The 23,398-nt window shown below is 45.0% G+C and overlaps 1 protein-coding gene across 8 annotated transcripts; it reads left to right on the top strand.

The window, feature by feature from the left end:
- Window positions 1-1,334: 1,334 nt before the first annotated feature.
- On the top strand, window positions 1,335-23,162 carry ZNF415 (zinc finger protein 415). Of its 8 annotated transcripts, none has more exons than XM_030942067.1 (5): window positions 1,335-1,399; window positions 6,784-6,996; window positions 10,757-10,872; window positions 13,795-13,921; window positions 21,139-23,162. In XM_030942067.1, exons 2-5 carry the CDS (start codon window positions 6,927-6,929, stop codon window positions 22,668-22,670), a joined length of 1,845 nt encoding a protein of 614 aa, XP_030797927.1. In that variant the 5' UTR covers window positions 1,335-1,399; window positions 6,784-6,926; the 3' UTR covers window positions 22,671-23,162. The 8 variants fall into 8 exon arrangements, with proteins under 8 accessions (XP_030797927.1, XP_030797930.1, XP_030797928.1 ...); XM_030942068.1 differs by having other exon boundaries at window positions 1,341-1,399; window positions 6,788-6,996; XM_030942070.1 differs by lacking the exon at window positions 10,757-10,872.
- The last annotated feature ends 236 nt before the right edge of the window (window positions 23,163-23,398 follow it).

Raw genomic sequence — 23,398 nt, 5'->3', positions numbered from 1 at the left:
CTCAGTATGTCTGCTTCAGTGAAATGTCTCTTCATAGTTCTATCCATTTTCTAATTTGATTATTTTGCTTTTTTGTTTGTTTTTAAGTCATTCTAGAATTCTTTATACATTCCACATACCAGTTTTATGTCAGATACATGGTAGGTAAATATTTTCTATTATTCACTACTGTATTAGTCCATTTTCACACTGCCATAAATATACAGTCTGAGACTGGGTGATTTATAAACAAAAGAGGTTTAATTGACTCACAGTTCCACATGGCTAGGGAGGCCTCAGGAAACTTATAATCATGGAGGAAAGCAAAGGGGAAGCAAGGCACGTCTTGCATGCAGCAGGAGAGACAGTGATCAAAGGAGGAGCTATCACAGATTTTTAAACCATGAGATCTCCTGAGAACTCACTATCATGAGAATGGCATGGGAAAACCATCTCCATGATCCAGTCAGCTCCCACCAGGTCCCTCCCTCAACACCTGAGGATTATACTTGAAGATGAGATTTGATGGGGACATCGATCCAAACCATATCAAATACCTTTTCTTTCCTTGTCTTAAGGTCTTTCACAGATCAAAAGGTTTTAATTTGGTAAATACCAGTTGATTTTTTTTCTTTAATGAATCAGGCTTTTGCTGCCATGGCTAAGAATTTTTGAACAAGCTCTTGATGCTTACGATTTTATTCTGTGAGTATTTTTTTCTTTCAGTCTCCTACAGGATGCCATTTTATGGTTTGATATTTTACATTTAGGCTGTGGTCAATGTTGAGCTAATGTCTGTACCCTTGTGAAGTTTCAGTAAAGATGACTTCTTTTCTGCTATGGATATTAATTTAGCCCCTCATCAGTTTTTAAAAATTCTTCCTTCATTCAATTCCCTTGGTAACTTTGTCAAAAATCAATTGGAAGTACCTGTAGAGGCTATTTTTGCACTCACTTACTGTATTGCATCAATCCATATGTCTTTTATTGCCCCAATACCACACAATTTTTATTATCTTTCCTATATTGGTAGTCTTGAAATCCAGTGGAGTTATTCCAGACACTTTATTTTTGTTTTTCGATAACGTTTATGGATCCAGCCACTGCTAGTTGTGGATCCCCCACCGAAATCCCAGTTCCCAGACTGCTAAGCTGCAGGAGACTCCCTAGCAGGATCGGGTCCAACCTGCAGGCAAAATAGTTTTACCATAAACCGTTTTCAACCTGGTAAGTGGAAAATATTTTGGTTTCCAACATGAGTGGCCCACACAACTCTGCTTCTTAACCTTGAAACGGCGCAGGCCCCGCCCACTCCAACCGCGCCACGCCTCCAGGCTGCCCGGGCCCTGCTCTCCGCGCATGCGCAGTTTCCTACAGTCCCGGAAACGGATCGTGTTGGGTGAAGGTGACGGCGCTGAGCGTGAGTGGCCCTCTGTGTAGATGAAACCTGCGCTCCCTGTTTCCCATTTCCACAGCCGATGCCCGGGGTCGCTACGGGCTTTAAAATCCCCGCACCGCGCCCTCCACCCCCGGTGAATACAGGCGTCACGGTGTGGGTCCGGAATCGCTTCCCTTTGGGTTGAACTCGCTCTGAGGCTGCTCCCTGTCCCGGGCCCTTTGCTTCTTCCTCCCGCTTAAAACCTTTTCCTGACCCCTCCTCCAGCCCCGGGCTTTTTAAAGTCCTCACCCAAGAGGTAGATTCCCGTCCTGGGCGCATCCCAGCCTCGCCCTCGTCGGCCCCTGGAGCGCAGCGCTCCAGAGCCCGCGTGCTCTGCCTGGTCCTGGGATCCTGCAGACCCCACCCCTGTCCGAAGGTGCCGTCGCCCCCCACCTCCCTTCTCCTCGTGCCAGGCCCTGCTGCTCCCCAGGCCTCCCCTGAGCCCGCGTTGGGGAGGTGCTCAGGGCCTGTCCTGTGACACCCGGTGTTCTTGCCTGCCCTCCTCCACTCCCTGGAAAATGCTCTCCTCCAGGTTGCAGGCATCTTACCCCAGACCCTCTTGTGAATGTGTGGGCCAAAGGGATCGGGAGACAGAGAGGGACAGAGAGAGCAGTAGAAAACCTGAGACAGAGGAAAGAATGAGGGAAACCAATACACAGATGGCAAAGTAGAGGATGGTTAGAAATTTTCAAAGAGACAGGAAGAGTGAAAGAAGAAGCCAAGAAAGTAGCAAGGAGAGAAAAGTAACTAGACACATTTCGAGAAAACGCACAGTATCCAGAGAGATGAAGGACAGCAAGGTAGGGCGGGGGGCAGCAAAGGGGGAGGCTCCTCAGTTAGAGAGTGGGAGAGAGGAGGAGGGATTTGGAGCCAGGGCAGACAGAGCAGTGTGGTGCTGGGACAAAAAGAAGGGGCAGCCGAAGACAAGGAGAGCAGAGGGAGAACCACAGCACGGGGAGGCCTGGGATCTGGGGGTGCCAAAGAGTGGGGACAAGGGTGTGTAACAGGGAAGAGGGAATTTAACAGGGGGCGCTGAAATGGGGAACAAAGAGCCAGAAATATGTGGAGATTGGGACGATGAAAAGATTAGGAAGAAAGAGGAATATGAGGTGAAACAAATTTCAAGACTGGAAAAAACAGGTGAAAGAGAAGAAACAGAGGGAAGAAGGGGAGAAACAGCAGGAGAGGAGAGGGGCTCAAAATGAGCAGAATCCTAGGGAGAAAATAAGGGGGAAGGAAAGAGCTAGAGAAAGAAGGTGAGAATGAGAGCTATGTACGGAATGAGGGAGGGAAACACATGGTAATGAGGAAAAAGGAGGACCCTGGGTCCAGGTGAGTTGTGAATTGACTGGATGTGTTATCTACATTTTGACCTGTTGGTTTCTGTCTTTATAAGTTTAAAATACACAGATGAAGATGAGAATTGCAAAACTCCTGTCTATTAAGGCTGGTGCATTTTATAATTATGACATCAGAAGTTAGCTTCCACTTGCAATCCCTGTTAAGGCAGAGGGAAGTGACTTGACTCATTAATCCCACAGCTCATCCTCTTCCCCTTCCCTGGCATTGGGGCAGGGGGAGGGGAAGGGGAGTGGGAGAGTAAAGCTGGGCAGAAAGTGAAAGACTCTTATCACTCACTACATAGTGTCTCTCCAAAGCAGGGGTGTCCAATCTTTTGGCTTCCCTGGGCCACATTGGAAGAAGAATTGTCTTGGGCCACATTGGAAGAAGAATTGTCTTGGGCCACACATAAAGTACACTAACACTGACAATAGCTGATGAGCTAAAAATAAATAAGTAAATAAATAAATTTAAAATATGCAAAAAATCTCAAAGTGTTTTAAGAAAGTTTAGGAATTTGTGTTGGGCTGCATTCAAAGCCTTCCTAGGCTGCAGAGTGGACAACCTTGCTCTAAAGGAACATTAAAAGTGTTGAGGCCGGGCACGGTGGTTCATGCCTATAATCCCAGCACTTTTTGAGACGGAGGCTTGCTCTGTCACCCAGGCTGGAGTGCAGTGGCGTGATCTTACCTCACCGCAACCTCCGCCTCCCGGGTTCAAGTGATTCTCCTGCCCCAGTCTCCCGAGTAGCTGGGACTACAGGCGTGCGCCACCACGCCCAGCTAATTTGTATTTTTAGTAGAGATGGGGTTTCACCATGTTGGTCAGGCTGGTCTCAAACTCCTGACCTCATAATCCGCCCACCTCGGCCTCCCAAAGTGCTGGGATCACAGGCGTGAGCCACTGCGCCTGGCCCCCGTTTTAATTTTAAAATGATAGAGATATGGCAGGCATGATTGCTCATGCCTATAATCCCAGCACTTTCAGAGGCTGAGACAGGACAATCACTTGAGCCCAGTTTGAGACCAGCCTAGGTAACATAGTGAGACCTTGTCACTATAAAAAATTTAAAAATTAGCCAGATGTGGTGGTTTGTGCCTGTTGTTGTCCCAGCTACTCCAGAGGCTGAGATGGGAGGATTGCTTTAGCCCAGGAGGTCAAGGCTGCACTGAGCCAGGATTGTATCGCTGCACTCTAGCCTGGCCGACAGAGCAAGATCCTGTTTAAAAACAAAAAAGGCCAGGAGCGGTGGCTCATGCCTGTAATCCCAGCACTTTGGGAGGCTGAGGCGGGTGGATCACGAGGTCAGGAGATTAAGACCATCCTGGCCAACATGGCAAAACCCCGTCTCTACTAAAAATACAAAAAATAGTTGGGCATGGTGGCACGTGCCTGTATTCCCAGCTACTCAAGAGGCTGAGGCAGGAGAATCGCTTGAACCCGGGAGGCGGAGGTTGCAGTGAGCCGAAATCACGCCTCCGCACTCCAGCCTGGTGACACAGCGAGACTCCATCTCAAAAACAAAACAAAACAAAACAAAATTGGATATGAACAGACCCTTTCAGATACTACATGCTTTGCAAGTCAAGTGTACGACATCATGTGTTTCTCCCAGACATCCCCACATCCAACTCTGTTACTTTGCTTCTGTCCCTGTGTAGCTGATCACAGCCTGGAGAAAACATACACCCAGATTTCCTGGCGTCATTTAATTCCTGCCCCGCACCTCTTCCATTCTCCTATTTTTCTATTCTGCACCTTGTCTCTGGAACTTTTCTTTCTTTTTTTTGCTCACTTAAAGGCCTTGTTTTTTTTTTTTTTTTTTTCACTGTTGAGCCCCTGGAAGCAAAGGAAGAGATCTTTTCCAACTTACCCACCCACCTGTCTCAGGGCTTGGGATCCCTACCCCGTAGTGACTGGGAATGGTCTGTTCCTGCTCCTGGCTGCTGCTAACCCTCCAATTGTGTACTAGACGCCAGCCCCACTCATAGCCTCAGAATGTGCAATTGTTTGGATATGATTTGTTTTGCCCCACCAACTCTCATGTTGAAATGTGGTTTCCAAACTTGGGGGTAGGGTCTGGTGAGTGTCATGGGAGCAGATTGCTTGCGAATGGCTTGATGTCATTCTCTAGCGAGTGAGTTCTGACTCTTAGTTCCCCTGAGGGCTGGTTGTCAAAAAGCCTGACCTCTCTCTGTCTCTTGCCTCCTCTCTCACCATTTCATCTGCCCTGCTGGCGCCCCTTCACCCTCCACGCTGAACGGAAGCTTCCTGAGGCCCTCATCAGAGGCAGATGGTGGCACTGTGCTTCTTGTACAGCCTGCAGAACCATGAGCCAAATAAACCTCTTTTTTTTTTTTTTTTTTGACATGGAGTTTCGCTCTTGTTGCCCGGGCTGTAGTGCAGTGGCGCAATCTCGGCTCACCACAACCTCTGCCTCCTGGGTTCAAACGATTCTCCTGCCTCAGCCTCCCGAGTAGCTGGGATTACCAGTGCCCACCACCATGCCTGGCTAATTTCTTTTTGTATTTTTAGTGGAGATGGGGTTTCACCATGTTGGTCAGGCTGGTCTTGAACTCCTGACCTCAGGTGATCCACCTGCCTCGGCTTCCCAAAGTGCTGGGATTACAGGCGTGAGCCACCGTGCCTGGCCGTCTCCTCAACTTTCTGCTAGGACATCTAACAGGTATCTCCACTTTCAGGTGTCCAGAAGTGACTTCCTGACTCCCTAGATGCCTTCCCCGGCAGTCCTGCACATCTCAGATGAGGGTGACCATGTATTTCCTGGGACTTCAAATATATAAGATATTACATTGTAACTGTGTTAATTTATAAAGAAAATATTATATGTTTAATTAAAATGGGTGAGGAAATACATCATTTCCAAAATTCTTTTGAGATATGGGAGAAAAATGTTTGAAGGCATCTGCCCTGTCTTATCTGCCCTCCCAGAGGACCTCTCTGACCTCATCTCCTACCTGTATCCTCCTCGCTTCCTCTGCTCCAGCCACGCGGGTGCCTTTCCTGTTCCTGGGCCCTGGTTGCTCCTGCCTCAAGGCCTTCACGTGGGCTGTCCCTCTGCTGGAACTCGCTGACCCCTCAGCTGCAGGTGCAAACACCCCTCCTTCCTCAGGTTTCTGTTCTGATATCACCCTCTCAGTGGGGACTTCTGTATTGGACAGTGTATTGGAGCTGCAAATCTTCTCCGACTCTGAAGTGTCCTGCCTGACACACTCCAGCCACCCCCTCACTCCCTCCTCTGGTCCCTATTGCCTGCTCTGCATGCTTCTCTCGATTCTTTCTGCTTCCACTGTCTGGATCCTGATGAACCCAAGGTCCCAAGGGGAGAACAGAGTCAGAAGGTGGGGGCTATGCTGGGCTGACCCTGTTTGAGTAGAGCTCACCCCTGGCTTCATGTGGCAGTACTGAGGTACTTTGCAGATACACTTCTTGTGCCCGCACCCATGTCCCAGAGATTCCCATTCACATAGGTTGGGACCCGCCCTTGATGATACAGTGCCCAGCATGATTCTCGTCTAGATCCAGCCCTGAGCACCAAGGCTCTGCGTTCTCTATTTCTGAGGGCTGAGCTCAGCCTGGGAGCCACAGAGAGGGAAAGGGCTCTGCATGGGGGTTGATCAGGGCTGGGTCTACTCACTGCTGCAGCGTGTGTGCGAGCTTCTCCAGGAGGGGAGAGGGTTCTGAAGAAAGGGGTCAGAAGACTCATGTATGGGTTTTCCTGTAGGAGTTTCTTGTCCTTGGGGCCACCCTGGTGGAGTGGGCAGCAGAGGACCATCTTTGCACAGGGCGAGCTCCTCCCTGTGTATGTTTGTGCTTGTCACACAAGAGGGCGTGTGTTGTTTTTGAGCAATAAAGAGCACTTGTTGTTGTTACTCAGCATTGACTTCTAAAGGCCCTTGGCACATGAGGAAGAAACCCAGAAGAATACAGCAAAGGCGTCAGGAATGGCTTTTACTCAGGCAAAGAAAGATTCTGTGTGGATCATTCTGTCTTCTTCCTTTCAGAAAGGCGGGAGACAGTGTGCTGGAGCTGCAAGTCTTCTCCGACTCTGAGGCGTCCTGCCTGACACGTTTGCTCACGCTCACCCATGCCTTTCTGCAGTCCCTCTCATCTCTACTGAGATTCCGTCTCACTCTGACCCAGTGACATGAACTTGGGAAGAGTCCAGTGGGCATGGTCCTGGGAAGGGCTCACACCCAGACATGGATGGAGACGGGGTGAGGGTCCCGTGGTGTGAGTGCTGCTGGACAGCAGGGATTGTTCAGGGGCCACATCTGGATGCACTGTCAGCTCTCCGTGGCCCAGGAATAGAGAAGCAGAGAAGCTGCCCATGGAAGTCGTGTTTCTTTTTGTTGTTGTTGTTTGTTTTTGAGACAGAGTTTCGCTCTTGTTGCCCAGGCTGGAGTGCAGTGGCACAATCTCGGCTCACCGGAACCTCTGCCTCCCGAGTTCAAGCGATTCTCCTGCCTCAGCCTCCCAAGTAGCTGGGTTTACAGGCCTGCACCACCATGCCCGGCTAATTTTTTATTTTTAATAGAGATGGAGTTTCTCTATGTTGGTCAGGCTGGTCTCGAACTCCTGACCTCAGGTAATCCACCTGCCTTGGCCTCCCAAAGTGCTAGGATGACAGGCGTGAGCCACCATGCCTGGCCTAAAGTCACATATTAATGTAGACAAATACCTGGTAAATCCTGGAAAAGGCAGCCAATAAGGGGATATATTTTGTGCCTGATTTTGTCATCCAGATGAAACTAGTGTATCAGTATGTCTCTGACTCCAGACTGTTAATGACTTGGAATGGAATGTAAAGTTGAGATGCAGACAGACATCAGTACCAGAGGGCGTTTTTTCCTTTAATGACTTTGAAACATAAAGTCAATGTAGAAGTATAACTGTAAGGCCGAACACAGTGGCTCAGGCCTGTAATCCCAGCACTTTGGAGGCCGAGGTGAGTGGATCACTGTAGGTCAGGAGTTTGAGACCAGCAAACATGGTGAAACGCCGTCTTTACTAAATATACAAAAATTAGCCAGGTGTGGTGGCACACATGTGTAATCCCAACTACTCAGGAGGCTGAGGTAGGAGAATTACTTGAACCTGGGAGGCAGAGGTTACAGTGAGTGGAGATCGCATCACTGCATTGCACTCCAGCCTGGGTGACAGGGCGAGACTCTGTCTAACAACAACAACAAATGTAACTGTAGGACTTTTTTTTGTTTTTGAGACAGAGTCTTGGTCCGTCGCCCAGGTTGGAGTGCAGTGGCACGATCTCGGCTCACCGCAACCTCCACCTCCCGGGTTCAGATGATTCCTCTGCCTCGGCCTCCCAAGTAGCTGAGACTACAGGCGCCCGCCACTGTGCCCGACTAATTTTTGTAGAGATGGGGTTTCACTATGTTGGCCAGACTGGTCTTGAACTCCTGACCGTATGGTCCGCCTGCCTCAGCCTCCCAAAGTGCTGGGATTATAGGCGTGAGTCACCATGCCCGGCCAGCTGTAGGAGTAGGACTTTTTTTTTTTTTTTGAGTCTTGCTCTGTCACCCAGGCTGGAGTGCAGTGGCACGATCTCAGCTTACTGCAACCTCCGCTTCCCGAGTTCAAGTGATTCTCCTGCCTCAGCCTCCTGGCTAGCTGGGATTACAGGTGCATGCTACCATGCCCAGCTAATTTTTGTATTTTTAGTAGAGACGGGGTTTCACCATGTAGGTCAGGCTGGTCTCCAACTCCTGACCTCATGATCCATCCACCTCAGCCTCCCAAAGTGCTGGGATTAGAGGCGTGAGCCACCGCGCCCAGCCAAGTTTTTAAACCATTCTCAGCATTTGCATACCACGGAGATGGTGCTGTTCCTGCAGGGTCTCTTAGGCATCAGATATTTTAGGCAAAAATGGTAACAGTTTTGCTCAGGCATCAGAGCAGAACTCCTTTTTCATTGAAGAGTATATAGCCATATTCTTATGATATCTATTAAGTATTATGCTGCTTTTATTTTAAACATCACACGATGTATATATTTGTTTTATGGTGAAACTCTCAATAGAGATACATTTAGGTGCTTAGATACAGAGCATCCCTTTTCCTGTCAAGCCTTACACCCTCGCACACGTTTCAATGGTGAGCCACTATTGTCAGTTCTGTGAGAAGAGACAGCTCAAGACCTGTTGAAATGTGTTTAATCATTGTGAGATTTTAGAAGAAAATTTTCAGTAAATGTTTTGTTGGGGTATTTTATCCTGCAAGTTGTGAATATTTACATGTTTTCATATTAAGGAACCAGGATAGCTTGCTCCTTTTTCAAGTCAATACATAATATTGGTTCACATTTAAGGGGCAGATGTGATATTTTGTTGCATGTGTCATAGAATGTGTAATGATCAAGTGATGGTATTTGAGGTGTCTATTTCCTTGATTTTTTATCACTTTTAAGTGTTGAGAATATTTCAAGTCCTCTCTTCTAGCTGTTTTGAAAATATACGATACATTGTTGGTAACTGTAGTCACCTTACGATGCTGTCCAACATTAGAACTTATTCCTTCTAACTATAGTTGTACTCATTAACCAACTTCTCTTTGTCCTCCCTGCCCGCACCCACCCACACACCCTTCACAGTCTCTGATAACTACCATTCTACTTTCTACCTCCATGCAATCAACTTTTTTTAACTCCCACAAGTGAGTGTCAACATGCGAGATTTGCCTTTCTGTTCCTGATGTATGTCACTTAATATAATGACCAGCAGTTCCATTCATGTTGCTACATTCTTTTTTATGGCTGAATATACCACATTTCGTTATCCATTCACCTGTTGATAGATAGTTAGGTTGATGTCATATCTTTGCTATTGTGAATAGTGCTGCAGTAAACATGGGAGTACAGGTGTCCTTTTGATATACTGATTTCTTCTTTCTTGATAAATACCCAGTAATGGGATTGCTGGATTATGTGGTAGTTCTAGTTTTAGTTTTTGAGAAGTCTTCATACTGTTCATAATGGCTATACTAATTTATTTATTTATTTATTTTAATTTTCTTGAGACAGAGTCTCACTCTGTCGCCCAGGCTGGAGTGCAGTGGCACGGTCACAGCTCACTGCATTGTCTGGCTCACAGGTTCAAGCAGTTCTCCCTGCCTCAGCCTCTTAAGTAGCTGGGATTATGGGTGCCCACCACCACACCCGGCTAATTTTTGTATTTTTAGTAGAGACGGGGTGGTGAGTTTTGTCATATTGAGTAGGCTGGTCTCGAACTCCTCGCTTCAGGTATCTGCCTGCCTTGACCTCCCAAAGTGCTGAGATTACAGATGTAAGCCACCACGCCTGGCCTGTAATGGCTATACTAATTTACATTCCCACCAGCAGTGTATAAGAGTTACCCATTCTCCACATTCCTCACCAGCATTTGTTATTTTTTTTGTCTTTTTTTTTTTTTTTTTTTTTGAGACGGAGTCTTGCTCTGTCGCCCGGGCTGGAGTGCAGTGGAGTGCAGTGTCTTTTTTAGTAATAGCCAGTCTAACTGGGATAAGATGATACTGTGCTTTTCTCATTCTTTGAGGATTACTGATGTTGAGCATTTTATATATATATATCTGTTGCCCATTTGTATGTCCTCTTTGGAGAAAGGTCTATTCTGTCCTTTGCCCAAGTTTTAATGGGATTATTTCTTTGTTACTGTTGAACTGTTTGAGTTCCTTGTACGGTTTGAATATTAGTCCTTTGTCAGATGAATAGTTTACAAATATTTCCTCCTATTCAACAGGTTGCCTCTTCACTCTATGCAAAGCTTTTAAATTTAATATAGTGCCATTTATCTATCTTTGTTTTTGCCATTGATGCTTTTGAGGTCTTAGCCATAAAACCTTTGTCTAGACCAGTGTCCTGAAGTGTTTGTCCTGTTTTCTTATAGTAGTTTTATATTTTGGGGGTCTTATTTTTAAGTTGTTAATGCATCTGTGTTGATTTTTGTATATGGTGCCATATAGGGATCCAATTTCATTCTTCTACACATGGATATCCAATTTTCCCAGCGCCATTTATTAAAGAGGATGTCATTTCCCCAGTGTACGTATTTGGTGCCTTTGTCACAAATCATTTGGCTGTAAGTACATGTATTTATTTCTGGGTTCACAATTTTGTTTCATTTGTCTGTGTGGCTGTTTTTATACCAATACCATGCTCTTTTGTTTACTATAGCCTTGTAATATATTTTGAAGTCAGGTAGAGTGATGCCTTCAGCTTTACTCAGGATTGCTTTGACTTTTTGGGCTCTTTTTTGATACCATACAAATTTTAGGATTCTTTTTTCTGTTTTTAGTAAAATGACATTGGTATTTCAATAGAGATTGCATTGAATCTGTAAATTCTTTGGGCACTATGGTCATTTTAACAATATTAATTCTCACTTTGGGAGGCCAAAGCGGGCAGATCATGAGGTCAGGAGTTCGAGACCAGCCTGGCCAACATGGTGAAACCCCATCTCTATTAAAAATACAAAAACTTATCCAGGTGTGGTGGTAGGCACCTGTAATCCCAGCTACTCAGGAAGCTGAGGCAGGAGAATTGCTTGAAACTGGGAGGTGGAGGTTGCAGTGAGCTGAGATGACACCATTGCACTCCAGCCTGGGTGACAGAGCAAGACTCTGTCTCAAAAAAAAAAAAAAAAGAAAAACCGAGGAACGGATTTAACCAAGGAGGTAAAAGATGTCTACAAAAGGAACCCTACAGCTGGGCACGGTGGCTCACGCCTATAATCCCAGCACTTTGGGAGGCCGAGGCAGGTGGATCCCTGAGGTCAGGAGTTCAAGACCAGCCTGACCAACATGGAGAAACCCCATTTCTACTAAAAGAAATACAAAAGTAGTCAGGTGTGGTGGCACATGCCTGTAATCCCAGCTGCTTGGGAGGCTGAGGCAGTAGAATCCCTTGAACCCGGGAGGCAGAGGTTGCAGTGAGCTGAGATTACACCACTGCACTCCAGCCTAGGTGACTGAGAGAGACTGCGTCTCAAAAAAAGAAAAAAAAAAAAAAAAACACCCTACAACATACTGATGAAAAAAAATTCAAGAGGACACAAACAAATGGAAAGACATTTCATGCTCACAAATTGAAAGAATTAATATATATATATTTTGAGACTGAGTCTTGCTCTGTTGCCCAGGTTGGAGTGCAGTGGCATGGTCTTGGCTCACTGCAAACTCCGCCTCCTGGGTTCAAGCGATTCTCATGCCTCAGCCTCCCAAGTCGCTGGGGGACAGGCGCCTGCCCCCACGCTGGGCTTATCTTTTGTATTTTTAGTGGAGACGGGGTTTCATCGTTTTGGCCAGGCTGGTCTCGAACTCCTGACCTCAGGTGATGCACCCGCCTCTGCCTCCCAAAGTGCTGGGATTATAGGTGTGAGCTACCATGCCCAGCCTGCCGTTCCTAGGTATTTTAATTCTTTGTTAACTCTTATAAATTGATTTTACCCTCATGATTCCTTTTTCAGGTAGTTATTTTTGGTGTATAGAAACACTACTGATATTTGTATATTGATTTTGTAACTTACAACCTTACTGAATTTATCAGAACTAAGTATTTTTTGGTGGGCCCTTGAGGTTTTTTTAGATTAATATCATCTGTACAATAGGACAGTTTGACTTGTTCTTTTTCAATTCGATGTCCTTTGTCTCTTTTTTTTTTTTTTTTTTTTGAGACGGAGTCTCGCTCTGTCGCCCAGGCTGGAGTGCAGTGGCTGGATCTCAGCTCACTGCAAGCTCCGCCTCCCGGGTTCACGCCATTCTCCTGCCTCAGCCTCCGGAGTAGCTGGGACTACGGGCGCCCGGCACCTCGCCCGGCTAGTTTTTTTTTTGTATTTTTAATAGAGACGGGGTTTCACCGTGTTAGCCAAGATGGTCTCGATCTCCTGACCTTGTGATCCGCCCGTCTCGGCCTCCCAAAGTGCTGGGATTACAGGCTTGAGCCACCGCGCCCGGCCTTGTGTGTTTTCATGATGGCCAATATTGTCCTTTTGCTTCTAGATGTAGGGATCCCTTAAGCATTTCTTGTAGGGCCAGTCTACTGATGAAGCGTTCCCTAAGCCTTTGCTTCTCTGGGAAAGACTATTTCTCCTTTTTATGAAGGATAATTTTGCTGAGTATAGTATCCTTGGCTGGCAGGGTTTTTTTTTTTCTTTCAGCACATTGAATATATCATACCATTCTCTGTTGGCCTGTAAGGTTTCTATTGATAAATTTCCTGTTTTATGGAGCACCCTGTGTAAGTGACCATTTGCTTTTCTCTTGCTTTTTTTTTTTAGAATTCTCTTTCTTTTGACTTTTGACAGTTTGACTATAATGTGCCAAGGAGAAGACATTTTTGGATTGTCTCTCTTTGAGAATCTATGAACTTCCTGTATCTAGGTATCTAAACCTTTTACTACACTTAGGAAGTTTTTGGTTATTATTTTGTTAGATAGGTTTCTATCCTTTTCATTTTCTCTCCACCTTCTGGGACACCAAAAATTCAAACATTTGGTCACCTTATGGTGCCTGCCCCATATGTCACATAGACTGTGTTCATTCTTTTTTATTTTTGTCTTTATTTTTGTCTGACTCGTTTATTTCAAAAGACCTGTCTTCACATCCTGAAATTTTTTCTTCTGCTTGATCCCTAGTTCATCATTGAAGTTATCAAATGTACTTTGTACACACATGCCTATAGTCCAGCTACTTGGAAAGCTAAAGTCAGAGGGTCACTTGAACCTGGGAGTCTGCAGTGAGCCATGATCATGCCACTGCACTTCAGCCTGGGCAGCAGAGCAAGACCTTGTCTCAAACAAACAAACAAAAAAAAAAAAAGAGAGAGAGAGAGAGAAAAAAAAGCACAATTAGGAAGAGATATATACTCAAAAATACCTTAGTGTGGGTTTATCAGAACACACACTTCAATTAAATCTGTACTTAAAATTCTCTTTTATTCTTATTTTGTGTGAAGATGGTAACTCCCTTCATAACCCCTTGGTGAAATGTGTTTATTATTTTAGGGACAGTTGACATTCAGGGACGTGGCCATCGAATTCTCTCAAGAGGAGTGGAAATGCCTGAATTCTACACAGAGGACTTTATACAGGGACGTGATGTTGGAGAACTACAGGAACCTGGTCTCCCTGGGTGAGGATTATTTTCTTCCAGAAGTCAAAATCTGCCCTTGGTATCTTGCCATTTTCCCTTGTGTGCCCTCTTGGGAGCCCCTGCATTGCCTGAGTTTGAGGCCTTGTTGACTCTGAAATGAAAAGCTCCATAATGTGGACTCTGGAGTTTAACCATCCCCTTTTTCCAGATGCTCTGACCCCTTCCTGATACAACAGTGGTGGTTTCAGAGCTGAAGTATGCATGAAAGCATATAGTAGACTTTTGAAATACTCACTTCTTGTTTTCTACCCCTGTACTTTCATTCAGTAGTTCTTGGAGGGGAGCTAGATATTTGCATATTACAGTCTTCCCTACACATTCAGAGTAGGCATTCAGTGAAAGAATTTGTGAAATATTTTCCTAGATCCATCTGTGATATTCTCTCTTCTTATCCAAGCAAAGGGCTGAGATTCTTGAAAAGCCACAGCACATCATGTTCCATTCATTTTATAAGCAGGAAGTTCTCTTCCTGACCAGAATATTATCTCATGTGAGAGCACAGGAAAGAGCCCTGGACCATGGAAGCCAAGTGCAAATAGCAAGAAAACCAAAAGGGTGGGAATGGATCAAAGGTGTGAAAATAGGTAACACCTCAGATGGGGGAGAGGAAGCCACACCATTCAATTATGTTTGGAAACTCTCAGCCAGTGGGAGAGTTCTATAGGAAAACAAATGTTTATATCCTGTGAGCTCTTAGAGGAAATTTTAAACTTCCCCTACTTCTGCCTCTGCTCTTGAGACGTGTCATAGATGATCCTTTCGCTGTCCAGTGGGGGCTGCAGCTCAAAGAGAGACAAATGGAAGTGCTTATCATGATGGACAACATTGCCCTCTGACTTCTATGAACTCTCTGGCTCCTTCACTCTGAGGGGTCCAGAACGGGCCATATCACAAGGGTCTGCTTCTCTGTTGGTCTCTCCTGTTCTTTTTTTTTTTGAGATGGAGTTTCACTCTTGTTGCCCACGCTGGAGTATAACGGCGCAATCTCAGCTCACCGCAACCACTGCCTCCCAGATTCAAATGATTCTCCTGCCTCAGCCTCCTGAGTAGCTGGGATTATAGGCGTGCACCACCACACCCAGCTAATTTTGTATTTTTAGTAGAGACGGGGTTTCACCATGTTGGTCAGGCTGGTCTCAAACTCCTGACCTCAGGTGATCCGCCCACCTCAGCCTCTCGGAGTGCTGGGATTACAGGCGTGAGCTGCCGCGCCCTGCCGGTCTCTCCTGTTCTTGATGCCCACCTGATGCTCAGTTCGCTTTCCATATAGATCAGAGCTGAGGCCTCCACAGTCCTGATGCCTGGAGCTATCTATGCTCCACCTCATCTCCAGTGTTTGGAAGACCTGCGCAGGAGATGGGAAACACTGGCTGCTCCTCCTTTGCATCTGAGGCCTCGGGAGCTGCAAGGAGTTGTCTCAAGCCCTTTGTGCCTGTTGTGATCCCTCAGCCATTTCTTCTCTTCTGTTTTTGCCACAGTTCATGGGTGTGTGGACCAGCGGAGGGGGTTGGATCTTCTGAGACTGTTACTCAGCAGAACTGTAAGAACAGTGGACAGGTCTTCACTGGGATCCCCCGTCCTACACAGGGAGTATATCTTAGTCTTTCAGGCTCTTAGCTTAGGATCCATCTATAGACAGAGCAGACAATCCCCTCTCAAGATCTCTCAAAATCCAGCCTCATATGTTGTATTTTTCTCTCTTTTCCATTGTTCTCACTACTACATGAATGTAGAAACCCTTGGCTCTTCCTGATTTTGTTTTCTCTTAAGTTTGCATGATTTTTCCTCTGAAAACCGACTTTTGGTCAGGTGCAGTGGCTCACGCCTGTAATTCTAGCTCTCTGGGAGGCCGAGGTGGGCGGATCACCTGAGGTCAGGAGTTCATGATCAGACTGACCAACACGGTGAAACCCCATCTCTATTAAAATACAAAAATTAGCCGGGCATAGCTGGGCACGGTGGCTCATGCCTTGTAATCCCAGCACTCTGGGAAGCCAAGGCAGGTGGATCACCTGAGATCAGGAGTTCGAGACCAACCTGGCCAACATGGTGAAACCCCGTCTCTACTAAAAATACAAAAATTAGCCAGGCATGGTGGCATGCGCCTGTAAGCCCAGCTACTCAGGAGGCCAAGGCAGGAGAATTGCATGACCCCACGAGGCAGAGGTTGCAGTTAACTGAGACGGCACCACTGCACTACAGCCTGGGTAACAGAGCGAGACTCCGTTTCAAAAACAAAACCCGGCTTTTGATATACACACCCCTAGGGTCTGTCATTTGTCTGTATTCCTGCTATGATAACCAGCCTATAGGTTATGCATACCTTCTCCTGGAGTCTCTTATGGAGGGTGTTTATGTGATAACAGGAAATTTGTGAGGGAAAACTCTTTGACTAATATAATTGAATAGCCTCCTGCTACATGTAGAGATGCCCCTTAAAGCGCTGAGCAGAATTGTCAGCATGGCCCAGGATATGAGATACAAAATATCAGGCGAGCCTGATTGACACGTGTTTCCAGCTGTCCTTCCAGTTTTGAGGAGCCTCACAAAAGTGTATCTGAAGGGCACTGTGACAGTGCTGGACACATAAACTAATGATCGTCTCCCCTAAGCCAGCAGTCGGTGTGGGATGTTCTCCTAGCGAAGACATTGTCCAACTTCACAGCATCATATGTGTGAGGCTCTTGACTAAACTATTGTTCACGCTGTATTTGTTCGTTTTCCATCCTCTGTGCACCATTGTTCATTCTCATCAACAAACCTTTGTTCAGCCTGGGTTCAATTTGTTGTAGGTTCAAACCTACAACAAATACAGTGTTGACACATCACATCTTGTGGAGGGAGCTTGTGAAGCTGAATGATGCCTTGGTTTTTTCTCGTTTGTTCTTTTTTTTACTTCACATCGCTGTAATGCCTCGGTTTTTAAAGTCCAGTGTCATTTGTTTAAGCCACTACTACTTTCGTCTTGTACATTTACATGTGGTATAAATGCACACTTTTTTCATTTAGTCAAATTCTATATTTTTTATGATCCTTTTTTTTTTTTTGGAGATGGAGTTTCGCTCTTGTCGCCCAGGCTGGAGTACGATGGCACAATCTCAGCTCACTGCAACCTCCGCCTCCCAGGTTCAAGTGATGCTCCTGCCTCAGCCTTCTGAGTAGTTGGGACTGTAGGCGTGCACCACCACACCTGGCTAATTTTGTGTTTTTAGTAGAGACAGAGTTTCTCCATGTTGGTCAGGCTGGTCTTGAACTCCTGACCTCACGTGATCCACCCACCTCGGCCTCCCAAAGTGCTGGGATTACAGGCGTGAGCCACCGCGCCTGGCCCCAAGGTCAGAATTGTAACTGTCCTAGTGGAATTATATCCCACAGATGTGCATGCACAAATTTTCCTCCTACATTCCCATTCCTCCCTCCCCTGTGTTCTTGCCCTTCCTCTCTCCTATCCTCACATGATACCTTGATCTGCATGGGATATACTGTTGCTTTTTAGCATATTGATTTTGTATTCCTGAACACCCCAATTTCCACAGGACTTCTTCACCCTCCACACTACTCACAGTATGCAAGACTAGATGCTACTCAAACGCTTTGTAAGTCAGGATCTGCCTAAATCAGTATGTGTAGGAAGTGATGACTCACATACCATTATCCATGAGAGCTAACTGACTAGATGTGTTGGTGGTGTAGTGGTGAGCATAGCTGCCTTCCATGAGAGCTGACTGAATAACACTATTACCAACACAGTCCAGCTCTTGTATCTCCTTTTCTTCATGTGCTCCTTGCCTGGGTGCATTCTTGCTGTAACTGATTGTTTTCAACATTGCACATGTCCACCCAGGTTTTCCGTACTGCCTGGGTGGACATGTGCTTAAAAACATGTCTGGTGGCCTGGCGCGGTGGCTCACACCTGTAATCCCAGCACTTTGGGAGTCCGAGGTGGTCAGATCACTTGAGGTCAGGAGTTTGAAACCAGCCTGGCCAACATGGTTAAACCCCTTCTCTACTAAAAATTAAAAAAAAAATTAGCCAGGCATGGTGGCAGGTGCCTGTAATCCCAGCTACTCGGGAGGCTGAGGCAGGAGAATTGCTTGAACCTGGGAGGCAGTGGTTGCAGTGAGCCGAGATCACGCCACTGCACTCCAGCCTGGGCGACAGAGTGAGACTTTGTCTCAAAAAGGAAAAAAAAAAGAAAAAAAGTCTGAGCCTCCTGGCCCAGGATTTAGTCCTGTTTTTCTCTCTTATTTTCTGTAAAATTTGAGATTAGATACATGAATACCATGTGCCTAATGTCTTTACTTGAAAAATAATAACAGTTTACCTGAAAGTTTTTAAAACAAGGTGGTGGTGTGTGATTACTTGGAACATTGCATGTCTTATAGTAAAGTCCCAAAGTTTCTTTGTTTCATAAGATTGATCAAACTTCTGTGATGATTGTGATGAGATTGTCCTTTTTCTGTCTTACGTAACTCATCATGCCATAAGAAATTTCACAGGCGGGCCAGGCACGGTGGCTCACACCTGAAATCCCAGCACTTTGGAAGGCTGAAGTGGGCAGATCAGCTGAGGTCAGGAGTTCGAGACCAGCCTGGCCAACATGGTGAAACCCCATCTCTACTAAAAATACAAAAATTAGCCAGGCATGGTGGTGGGCGCCTGTAATCCCAGCTACTTGGGAGACTGAGGCAGAACAATCACTTGAACCCAGGCGGCGGAGGTTTCAGTTAGCCGAGATTGCCCCATTGCACTCCAGCCTGGGTGACAAGAGCGAAATTCCATCTCAAAAAAAAAAAAAAGAGGCTGGGCGCGGTGGCTCAAGCCTGTAATCCCAGCACTTTGGGAGGCCGAGACGGACGGATCACGAGGTCAGGAGATCGAGACCATCCTGGCTAACACAGTGAAACCCCATCTCTACTAAAAATACAAAAGACTAGCCGGGAGTGGTGGTGGGCGCCTGTGGTCTCAGCTGCTTGGGAGGCTGAGGCAGGAGAATGGCGTAAACCCGGGAGGCGGAGCTTGCAGTGAGCTGAGATCCGGCCACTGCACTCCAGCCTGGGCGACAGAGCGAGACTCCGTCTCAAAAAAAAAAAAAAAAAAAGAAATATCATAGGCTAGGAGAGCTAAACCACAGAAATTTCTATCTCCCAGACCTGGAGGCTGGGAAGTCAAAATTAAGGAGCCGGGTGAATCAATTCCTGGGGCAGGCCCACTACCTGGTTTACCCCAGCCATCTTCTGACTGTTCCACATGATGGAAAGGGCAAGATGAAACATGCTCTTACATCTCGTCCTATAAGGACATTAATCCTATTTTTGAGTAGTCCAACCTCATGACCTAATTATATCCCAAATGCCCCATCTGCAACAACATCACACTAGGGAACAGGACCTTAGCATATGAATTTTGGCCAACATATTCAGACCGTAGAGACTGCATTCTGTTTCGTTTGTTTTTATTTTTCAGTCCGTTCTAAACATTGTGTTCTCTGATTTCAGTTAATAAATTTTCCAAGTACAAACTCTGTTATGTGTATTTTGTGGTCGATGAACTAGGTCACGAAAGGACAGTGCATATGTAGGGAATTGCTTTATTGACTGGCTGTTTGTTATGTAAGTGCAGGTGTGAAGTCATAATTGTGATTTCTGACTTTGTTCTTCACTTCTTCTTTTTTTTTTTTTTTGTTTTTTTTGAGACGGAGTCTCGCTCTGTCGCCCAGGCTGGAGTGCAGTGGCGCGATCTGGGCTCACTGCAAGCTCCGCCTCCCGGGTTCCCGCCATTCTCCCGCCTCAGCCTCCGAGTAGCTGGGACTACAGGCGCCCGCCACCGCGCCCGGCTAGTTTTTTTGTATTTTTAGTAGAGACGGGGTTTTACCGTGTTAGCCAGGAGGGTCTCGATCTCCTGACCTCGTGATCCACCCGCCTCGGCCTCCCAAAGTGCTGGGATTACAGGCTTGAGCCACCGCGCCCGGCCTTCACTTCTTCTTTATAATGCTATGTATTTACCTGACCTCATGCATCAAATGTCAGAGATCTTAACATATATTACGGTTCACAGGTTGTGTGCTGGTTCTGAAATTAGTCCTTGTTTTTTTCTTAGGAGAGAATCATTTACAGGCTATATAACTTTGTACAAGTGTAGTTACTAGTTTTTGGTTTGCTGGTTTTATCATGGGTTACTATAGTGTTTTATTCATTAATTGTTATGATTTACAGATGATGGGTTTTTAGTAAGTTTCATGCAATATAACTGACATGCATCACTCATTAATGTCAAAAATGCCTGGTCTGGGTGGGTACAGATAGTTTCATGACAGGTATTCAGAAAAATTAGCTATTTTTAACAATGTTTTATTAATTTTTTTCTCATTTTGTCAGTGCTGTTACTGTTTTGCAATTCAGAATTATCATTTATGTACCTTATTCCATAAGTTTGTTGCGGCTTAGTTACCATTATGATATCTTGTGTAGTACTTTTTTCATGTATATGGGCACAGTAAATATGCTGTAGCTAGGTAAAATGTAATATTTATTTCCTTTCAATAATGAGACAGCCATGTATTTTCTGCCAGTCGGTGTGTACTTTGTCGTCAAGGTGAAAAAATACTCCTTTCAGGGCTAACATAGGTTTGAACAATGTGTTTTGGTCATAGGATGTTTGAAACTGTCCTTCCCTAGAATTCATTTGAATTACATATAATCACCCTTTTTTTTACTAAAGAATGTGATTCCTTTGTGTTCCTAAAAATTAAAGATCTTGATTGGGAAGTTTTATAACTCTGTTGTGTATAAATATTGCTTTTTGTGTAATTCTGTTATTCAGTATAAAATTTTTTTTTTTTTTTTTTTTTTTTTTTGAGACGGAGTCTCACTCTGTCGCCCAGGCTGGAGTGCAGTGGCCAGATCTCAGCTCACTGCAAGCTCCGCCTCCCGGGTTTACGCCATTCTCCTGCCTCAGCCTCCCGAGTAGCTGGGACTACAGGTGCCCGCCACCTCGCCCGGCTAATTTTTTTGTATTTTTTAGTAGAGACGGGGTTTCACCGTGTTCGGTGGTCTCGAACTCCTGACCTCGTGATCCGCCCGTCTCGGCCTCCCAAAGTGCTGGGATTACAGGCTTGAGCCACCGCGCCCGGCCTCAGTATAAAATATTTATATACTGTCTCTAATTGGAAACCTATGGTTTTTTATTTCTTATAGATCTCTCTCGTAACTGTATGATCAAGGAATTAGCACCGCAATGGGAAGGTAACAGAGAAGAAGTATTACACACAGTGACATTGGAACAACATGAAAAACATGACATTGAAGAGTTTTGCTTCAGGGAAGTGAAGAAAAAAATACATGACTTTGACTCTCAGTGGAGAGATAATGAAAGAAATTACGACAAAGCGACTATGGCCCCAAAAGAAAATCTTACTTGTAGAAGAGACCAACATGATAGAAGTGGTATAGAAAACAAGTCTATTAAAAATCAGCTTGGATTAAGCTTTCTACCACATCTCCCTGAACTGCAGCAATTTCAAGCTGAAGGGAAAATTTATGAATGTAACCATGTTGAGAAGTCTGTCAACCATGGTTCCTCAGCTTCAGCACCCCAAATAATTTCTTCTACCATCAAAACCCATATTTCTAATAAATATGGGACTGATTTCGTCTGTTCTTCATTACTCACACAAGAACAGAAATCATGCATTAGGGAAAAACCTTACAGATACAATGAGTGCGACAAAGCCTTGAATCATGGCTCCCACATGACTGTACGTCAGGTAAGTCATTCTGGAGAGAAACGATATAAATGTGATCTATGTGGCAAGGTCTTTAGTCAAAAATCAAACCTTGTGCGTCATCGGAGAGTTCACACTGGAGAGAAACCATACAAATGTAATGAATGTGACAAAGGTTTCAGTCGCAACTCATGCCTTGCCCTGCATCGGAGAGTTCATACTGGAGAGAAACCTTACAAATGTTATGAATGTGAGAAGGTCTTCAGTCGCAATTCATGCCTTGCACTACATCAGAAAATTCACATTGGAGAGAAACCTTACAAGTGTAATGAGTGTGGCAAAGCCTTTAGTGTGAGGTCAACACTTAGCAACCATCAGGTAATTCATAGTGGCGAGAAACCTTACAAATGCAATGAATGTGGCAAGGTGTTCAGTCAGACTTCAAGCCTTGCAACTCATCAGAGAATTCACACTGGGGAGAAACCATACAAGTGTAATGAATGTGGTAAAGTCTTCAGTCAAACTTCAAGCCTTGCAAGGCATTGGAGAATTCATACTGGAGAGAAACCTTACAAATGCAATGAATGTGGTAAGGTTTTCAGTTATAATTCACACCTTGCGAGTCATCAGAGAGTTCATACTGGAGAGAAACCTTACAAGTGTAATGAGTGTGGCAAAGCCTTTAGTGTGCATTCGAACTTAACTACCCATCAGGTCATCCATACTGGAGAGAAACCTTACAAATGTAATGAGTGTGGCAAAGCCTTCAGTGTGCATTCAAGCCTAACTACCCATCAGGTCATCCATACTGGAGAAAAACCTTACAAATGTAATGAGTGTGGCAGATCCTTTAGTGTGCGCCCAAACCTCACTAGACATCAGATAATCCATACTGGAAAGAAACCTTACAAATGTAGTGATTGTGGGAAGTCCTTTAGTGTGCGCCCAAACCTCTTTAGACATCAAATTATCCATACTAAAGAGAAACCTTATAAAAGAAATTAGTATGGCAAGGTCTTCAGTCAAAGTTTAAATCTTGTGAGTCATCAAAGAATTTATACCAGAGAGAAACCATACCAATATAATAAATGTGGCAAGGTTTTCAGTCACAATTAATTCTTACACAGCATCAGAGAATTTCATTCTCGAGGGAATCCTTTCAAGTATGGCAAACCCTTCATCACGAGTTCAAGCATTCATTGACGTCAGAGTCCATGCTAAAGAGAAATCATATAAACCTAAGTATGTGGCAGAGGCTTCATTTAGGTCTCAACTCACTGGATATCAAAATGTATATACATCTTTGTATATTTTGTGCATGTTGAAGCTATTAACCAAGGATCAAAACTGTAAAACATCCAAGGATTTATGTGAGGAATAATTCAGTCTAGTGCTGATAAACTTTTCATATACGTTGTAGAACAACTGCAAGTTCAAATGTGTTAAAACTCATACACAACATGATATGTATTAAAGGCTGCAGGATGTTTGAAGTCACTGGTTATCTTCAGATTTTAAAATATTTATTTATTTTAGGTGTCTTGCAAGGCTACTACTTTATATTTTAGGATTTATGACTTTCAACCTAAACCTTGAAATCTGTTGATATGCCTCCTTACCTGCCTTTCATGGCGATGTCTGGGAAAGAATCAGTAAGATGGAAGGGCTCACTGCATTAGATGAGGATCATTTCTATTCAAATTCTTTGAAGAATAAGGACTCTGCCTTGGCAA

The sequence above is a fragment of the Rhinopithecus roxellana genome, chromosome 12 (genome assembly GCF_007565055.1).
Source record: "Rhinopithecus roxellana isolate Shanxi Qingling chromosome 12, ASM756505v1, whole genome shotgun sequence".
NCBI lineage: Eukaryota > Metazoa > Chordata > Mammalia > Primates > Cercopithecidae > Rhinopithecus > Rhinopithecus roxellana.
Note: the sequence above shows the minus strand (reverse complement) of the source record. Positions and strands in the feature narration are given on the sequence as shown.